This window comes from Barbus barbus (assembly GCF_936440315.1).
Source record: "Barbus barbus genome assembly, chromosome: 18".
Classification (NCBI taxonomy): Eukaryota; Metazoa; Chordata; class Actinopteri; order Cypriniformes; family Cyprinidae; genus Barbus; species Barbus barbus.
This window is the reverse complement of record NC_136746.1, coordinates 22,637,980-22,645,959: the sequence shown is the minus strand read 5'-3', so window position 1 is coordinate 22,645,959 and position 7,980 is coordinate 22,637,980. Positions and strand designations below refer to the sequence as shown.

The following is a 7,980-nucleotide window of genomic DNA, read 5'->3' as shown; positions in this document are numbered from 1 at the left end:
GTGTGTTTGTGTTTTTTTAATTGCTTGTATGAGGGAGAAATGTGTTATATTAACTGAAGGTAATTAATTTTAATGTAAAGTGGAAAGATATGGTAAAATGAACTAATTTGAACATTTATTCATCTTATTTACTCAGCTTATCAATACTTAAATTATAATTTGCTGTATTTTCCTAATGAACCAGGAAAGTATAAGAACATATGTGACCCTGGACCACAAAACCAGTCATAAGTGTCAATTTTTCAAAACTGAGATCTATACATCATCATCAAGCTGAATAAAGCTTTCCATTGATGAATGGTTTGTTAGGATGGACAATATTTGGCTGAGATACAACTATTTGAAAATCTGGAATCTGAGGGTGCAAAAAAATCTAAATATTGAGAAAATCGCCTTTAAATTTGTTCAGATGAAGTTCTTAGCAATGCATATTACTAATCAAAAATTAAGTTTTGATATATTTACGGTAGAAAATTAACAAAAATCTTCATGTAACATGATCTTTAATTAATATCCAAATGAATTTTAGCATAAAAGAAAAATTGATAATTTTGACCCATACATACCAATATTTTCAGATAATGTACATGATTGAATTAACTTTTAGCTGATTGTAAAGTATTGATGTGTCATATTGCCTGCTCTTGTTCTTTGACCTGATGTACTAACAAACACCATGAAAATAATTAAATTTTCTAAGTACCTATATTAATTTTAACGGCTTCAAATCTGACAGCATTTCCTCAAAGGAAAAGTGCATTATGTCGAAGTTTAGAGAGTACACCAGCATATAGATAGAAGGTCTCAAAGCTAACAGATATGGACTAAAAGCCACAAAACTCTAGATTTGATTTCTTGTTTTATTTTTTTCCTGGTATGAAGGTGCTTTATGATTTCTAAGATATAATATAAAGTTCTAATATAAGTTCTAAAATGTAAAGTTAAGAAATCTGTTGTGCTCATTTAACTAAACTAACCTTGAAAATGTGCTTAGTTGTAAATCACACAGTAATTTAGCTTGTATACCTCATTTTTAAAAATGGAACCAATAACTGGTTTCTTAGTTCCACACGGACGCATTATGAAGCAGGACGAAGTCGGGTTTACATGGCGGCGCCCAGTCAAGTCATGTTGAATTATGTCCTACTGACTTTATTCTTAGTAATGTGAAACTGTAGAATGACATGCCTTAACTAAACATGTGGAATCAAATCCGTAAACTGCAAAAGAACAGGACAGCGAAATATGGGATCCCGATGCTGGTGAGCGCTTTAATATTTGCATGTATAAGTGTTTCTAGTTACGATTTAAAAAGTTGTGAAACATAAGCGAGCCTTAGTAATAACTATACCGAAATCATGGTTTAAATAATAGTACTATTTATTGTAATTTACTGTAATAACAAATCTGTCAACTGTTATTTTGAAAATTTAGTGTGATACAATTTTTGTCTAATATTACTAACAATGTTTTTGTACTTTTTTCTTTTGCTTTTACAGTTATAGGTTTTATCAGTGTATTCCGTAGTGTTCATTTTTACGAGGTGATATGTCAACACTATGTAAATCAAGTTATTGATGCCTAAAACAATGAAAAATAAATGCAGTTAGAGTGACCAGAGATAATTACTTGGTTTCACAGACAGGGTTTAGACCAGGGCTGTCCAGACTCGGTCCTGGAGGGCCGGTGTCCTGCAGAGTTTAGCTCCAACCCTAATCAAACACACCTGAAGCAGATAATCAAGGTCTTACTAGGCATACTAGAATCTCTCAGGCAGGTGTGTTGAGGCAAGCTGGAGCTAAACTCTGCAGGACACCGGCCCTCCAGGACCGAGTTTGGACAGCCCTGGTTTAGACTAAATCAGGATTAGGCCATAGTTCAATTAGGACATTGAAGTCATTTTTATAAACATGCTTAGAAAAAAAACATTACTGGTGTGCATCCTGAGACAAAACAACGATCAATCGGTGCAAGTTTCTTTCAGATGAAACAGCTCAGATTTAGATTTTAGTCTGGGACTAGGGTTAAGATTTATCTGTGAAACCGGGGCAATATATTCTTAGACAATTCAGTTGTTTTTTTCATATTGATGGTATGTTTAGTGGCAATATATGTTAAACACTGTTGTCAACTTTCTGCTATTGTAAAATCAATAATTTTAGTGCTCATATTTAATGTTTGTCTGAAGCTGCTGGTTGTGGGAGGGTCGTTTGGACTGAGAGAATTCACTCAGATTAGATATGATGCACAGAAGATGAAAAAGAAGGTATGTAAAACGTCATATAATCTTTTCATGTACAAGCCAAGTGACACCGACAGAACTTCAGCCAGAACTGATTTATGCTGTTCAATAAAACATTATAATAGTTTCCTTCTTGTTATCATTTTTTTTTCTTTTACATGTTTGTTTTAGCTGGACCCTGCTCTGGAAGCCCAGGTGAACACTAAAAAACAGTCAGCCATCCTTCAGGATGAGTATGAGGTAATGAGAGAGCGAGATGAATAGATGGAGAATCTGTGTGTGTGCACTAATGTTTTATAGTGCTATAATGTTTTATAGAGCCATCTGCTGTTTTGCTGCGGATAGGAAGTTATGTTTACTTGCTAGTGAGGTTGTGGTAGTCTAATGGTTAAGCATCTGGCTTGTTAAATGCAATCGGTGCAGGTTTGGATCTGACACAGAGTGACTCGGGAACTATAACCTCAATTTTGTCATGCAGTTTGTCAAGCAGGACACATAACACTAGGTTTTTCCAGGGAAACTGACTGAGCCAGCAATTAGCGTGCTGTAAGTTATTTTGGATGGAAAGTGTCTAGTTAGCTGTTTAGTCTCCACACTGGATGATACTTGGTTCATTTAGCATCTCCATTTCAGGCTGTGGGTGGTTCAGGCTGTCATTATACTGCGATGGTGATTCTCCTTGACTTTAAAAACTTTATTTTTAGCCTTGCAGCCGTTAAAAGAAGTTACAATGCTATTAAATCTGACCTTCTGCTTCCAGACAGTAGTAGAAGAGCGCCCTCAAGTGGAACCGGGAAACTTTAGTCATCTCTCAGCTGTTCATTAGATGATAAATATTAACTCTGGTCATCCTAATTATTTTATTTTAGATCTTACATTGACCCATCATGAATCATAAAACAAACAAACACCCCACTGTAGCTGACTCATCTTTGGTAACTAGTGTGCGTAGTTTAGTGTTCTGTTTGGGGTCATGAAGACTTTATTCAGCAAGTTTGATCGAAAGTGACGGCAAAGACATTTATAATGTTACAAAAGATTTCTGCTGTTCTTTTGAAATTGTATTCATCTTGAAAAAAGCTAGCATGGTTTCCACACAAATCTTGAGCAGCAAAACTGTTTTCAGTGTTCATAATAATAAGAAATGTTTCTTGAGCAGCAAAGCAGCATATTGGAATGATTTCTGAAGGATCAGGTGACACTGAAGACTGAATGGCTGCTTAAAATTCAGCTTTGCCATCACAGGAATAAATTAAGTTTTAAAACATATTCAGATAGAAAACTGTTATTATAAATTGTAATAATATTTTGCAGCATGACTATTTTTACTATAGTTAATAAATGCAGCTTTGGTGAGCATAAGATACTTTTTTGAACTTTAGTTTATGTACCATAGCGTCCAGGCCATTTATCAAATTAGCAACAACTTGATTAAAGTTTAATGCATTTGCTATGAATATCTTTGTAGCTTTTGAGACCTGATAAATGTTATTAAAATTCTGTTTGTGCATTTGATTTGTGGCTTTGAGAAAAAGGTATTTTTAATATAGCATAATCTCTTTTGTTCCTACAGAAATTAAAGGATGCAGACTTGGATGGATGGAAGAACATTCGTGGCCCACGTCCCTGGGAGGATTCGAAGGAGTACCAGGAGCAGCAGCGAGCTCGACTCGATAAAGGCACATAGAACTCTAAAACCTTAAACTACCACTGTTGGCTCAAAGATGTAAGACACTCATAAAACTGGTGCAGTGTACCATGGTTGCCACTGTATAATAAATCAGCACTATCACATTATATCTAGATCAGAAACTACCAATTTGGACTCTACTGTCTGACATATGGAATGCCACTTTGTTGTCCTTTTTGGAAATATATGTCCTTGTGCGCTTGTGTGACTGGGTATGTGTAGGGCTGGGTATCGTTCAAAAAATTTCGATACCGATACCTTGAGTTCGATACCGGTTCCTGAATGATACTTTTTTCGATACCAGTTTTATGAAATCAGTTTTAATAAGATTACATTATCTCAAAAAAATATTTTTTAATGTTGATATTTATACAGACTCAAAGCCTCATCTTCTGAGCCACTGCACAAAGAACAAAATATAGCCAACACAATAAATAAATAATTTTAATAAAGTTCAAATTGTTTTCAGTTTACACATCTGTTAGGCTATGTTTACATTAGTGTGTGTTCATTTTAAAACACATCATCATTTCTAGGTTGTTAAAGACTTCAAGAAATGTAAAATCTTCATCCAGTTTCATAAGTGGGTGTTTTATTTTCTTTCACCATATGTTTTATTGTTATTAAATTCTGGTGTAGTATGTAGTATGTTTTCCTCAGAAATTATGTGTTCTGTATCTGGTTTTCAAATGAAGACATAAAACATTAATTTAATTTTTCTTTTAAATGATTGAAAATCAAAGTTTATTTATTTTGGCAAACAAAGGGGGTTTACTATTAAAATAAAAAAATTGAATAACGGTTGTGTGATCATTACTAAAAAAATAATAATAAAGTTTTAATAATTTTAATAGTAGCCTAGTAGTAGCAGTATGTACTGTCCGCTGAACAATATTAATTTATTTCTGCCGCAGTGTCTTCCAATTTAAACCGAACTTTTATTTTGACGGGTTGCCTGGAATACCGTTACAGTTCTGTGTGTATATGATATGATGCTAGTTTTACTCGAATCAAACGGTAAAATGCTCATTAATTGACTCCCACATCAGTTCTGGAGATGTTGTTCATGTGTTTATGTCCTCATTTAGTGAGACGGCAGACGCTGAAATCACCGCGAGCGTCACGCGAGTTTCAGTCTGTGTGTAGTAAACAAACCGCGCGATATAGAGAGCAGACTGCTCCGTGCGCTTTCGAAATGCTCTCGCGGTATGTCAAACACTGATCTATCAGCGCCGCTTCTAGTCAAACACACCTAGTGCTGCAGGATTATTGGCTCACTGACGGTGATGAGATTAACCCCTTAGGTATCGACATTTGGTACCGAATGACAAGACGTTTTTCGATACTCGGTGGTATCGAGGCAATTCGGTTGGTGCCTAAAAAGTATCGAACTCGATACCCAGCCCAAGGTATGTGTGTAGCAGGCTCTCTGTCCACTTTGGTGCTCCTATATTTTTATGGCATCAGGAGGGCTGTAACCATTATTCCATGTCAGTTGACATTCACAGTAATGCATAACTCAAGCCCCAGTACTGAATTTTAGTCAATAAAACCCCTTGTTCTTTCAGTGGTGCAAACAGAACCGATGGTGCCTTTGCACATGGTGGGTGAATGGTCCAGTCATTCCAGCAAGCATGTCATGGAGTGCGTAGAATATGATGATCAGCAGTTTGGACATTATTGTCTTTTCTGCAACAACCTCCGGAAATCCAGGTTTTGCTTTCTTTATGAACTTATTTAGGCTGTTGGTCTCTAGTAGTGTCTCTCTGGGATCTTGAGTGAGTGAAAAGCTAATAATTTAATTGAATGCAAAATATAAATGTGGATGCATAATCAAAATAAATCTGAAATTGCGATTATAGCTTAGTGTGATTATGAAATTGATTTATGTATATAGTCTCTTGTGCACTGTGTTTCAGAGTGAAGAGTGGCACAAATTCACAAAATGCTGCTTCTCACAAATTCCATCTCTGTATGTGCAGTGAGTTTAATGTGAATTCAATGTGTGGTACATTCTCTTTATTTACGCATTTGCACAATGACCAACATTTCAATGGAAAGATTTTAATGTTTGACAGTGAAGCATTTAGGACATAAATACAGTATTACCATTGTAACTTGTAAAAAAATATCATTATTAGGCCTTTATAATTTATTATTTTACTGGGCAATTGTAATTTAAAACAGTAATGAATTTATGTCCTCATTTTTCAGTTTAGAAAAATTACTTGCATGCCATGTGCACCATTAACCAACATCAGAGAACCATTAACATGTGAATGGACCTTCTTGTAAATTGTTGCTATATTCTTAGTCCATAAAAGCCTGTTGTGAATGTGATTCCCCATGTAATTGTATGAATGAATCTCCATGTCTCAGCCATGGCCCATTTACCTCTTGATGTTTCCAGTTTCTTTTCACATTAATTTGCAAGAAAACAGGTTTGCAAACTTGCTTATTTTTACAGTTCGGTTTGGTGCTACAAGTGGTAAAGATATGACTTTCAGTTAATAGTATCTATGCTAATATTCATATCTATTGTTGCTTTAGAAATTAAGATATATTTTACAGGGTTCAGTACCAAGGACCCCCCGTTTTAGAATAATCAACGCTATTTTTAGCAACGCGTTTTTATGCTTAATTCATTTGATGGGAAGTTTCTTTACAAAAAACAATTTTTACAAATAGTATTTTCTAAAAAAAAAAAAAAAAAGCAACAAGCTGGATGTTACACAACATTATTATGTAGTTTGTAGTTTTCAACACATTTTACTGACATTTTTAGTAAGACTATCAAGTCACTTTTAGCATTATCTTGGTGACAATTCAGCAGAATTTTCTACAACAATATAAAATACATATCAGAAAACCAAATGGTTAAGTTTGCATGGCATAAAACTGGATGGACAAGATCAATGAATGCACCATTTTTGATGGTATTGCAGAACCAGCCCAAAAGGACCAGTGACTGTCAACTGCTGTTCTCTCAGACAGAGCCAGCTCAAAAAAATCTCTCTCACTGGTCCGAGGCCAGCTGGCCATTCTTAGTGTTGAGCCGAGTTTGAGATATATAAATGATAATTTATTGTGATAATCCTACCTTTAACGCCGAAACTTGTCAGTTGACTGTATCTGAGCTCACTTTGTGATTGTGGTTTTATGTACAGTACTATGCAACCTGCACATCATCGTCCGTAAATGCATCAGTGAGATGCTAGAGAGCAAGGATATCACCACCTGCTGCTTTGATCAATGCTACACCTATGGTTGCGTGATTTTAAAAGGTCTAATCTTTGGTTTATCTTGCATCCAGCTGTGGAGAAGCACACGTTCTTGATTCAGACCTGGAGTGCATGTGTATTTCCAAACAGGATCCGGGCACAGGCTGCTGCTCTCAGGCTAATATTAACGCCGGCACTGACTCATCTGTGTGATGTGAAGCTTTGTTCGGAGGCACATTTTAACAAGCCTCTGCTGACTTTCCCTCTTCCCCCTCGTCACTCTCCTGCTGGAAATTCCAGCACTGTCATATCATGTGCTTCGTCACTTTAATTGCTCAAGTGGGAATGATCCTCAAGGGCCGAAGGGAACACGTCAACAAATCTGACTTCAGGAGTCCAGATATCCTCAGGGGACATTAAAGGCACTCATGTGTCCAGTTTGTGTCAAAACAGTGTTGACAGGGAAAGGCTCTAGTATGTTTCCATAAACTTTTGAGATGTTTTGGCTGGTCAGGTGAGGAGCACAAAAACAGACTAATTAATTTGTCATGACAAGTGTTGCTGTAGCAGAGAAGCGCTTTTATAACAGTGAATTCTCTACAGGACATTCATTTGATGCTGGCTAACAGTATTTCATTATTAGCCTATCATTAATTAGTATATTCATTTATGTAATAAAATGAGACATTTGTTCTGTATTTTGCACAGTAACCAATTATTTGCAATGATTTGGTTTTTGAAAAGGTAATTCAAGTTGTGATTAGCTTACATTCTCACTTAAATGATATATTTCTTATTTTTTGAATATATAAATACCCTAAATGGAT

General features: G+C 35.6%; 1 protein-coding gene across 2 annotated transcripts; it reads left to right on the top strand.

The window, feature by feature from the left end:
- The first annotated feature begins 1,072 nt into the window (after positions 1-1,072).
- On the top strand, positions 1,073-6,628 carry LOC306884438 (cytochrome c oxidase assembly protein COX16 homolog, mitochondrial-like). Of its 2 annotated transcripts, none has more exons than XM_079440283.1 (5): positions 1,073-1,262; positions 2,189-2,266; positions 2,414-2,482; positions 3,816-3,968; positions 5,501-6,628. In XM_079440283.1, exons 1-4 carry the CDS (start codon positions 1,200-1,202, stop codon positions 3,927-3,929), a joined length of 324 nt encoding a protein of 107 aa, XP_079296409.1. In that variant the 5' UTR covers positions 1,073-1,199; the 3' UTR covers positions 3,930-3,968; positions 5,501-6,628. The 2 variants fall into 2 exon arrangements, with proteins under 2 accessions (XP_079296409.1, XP_079296408.1); XM_079440282.1 differs by having other exon boundaries at positions 1,077-1,262; positions 3,816-3,921.
- The last annotated feature ends 1,352 nt before the right edge of the window (positions 6,629-7,980 follow it).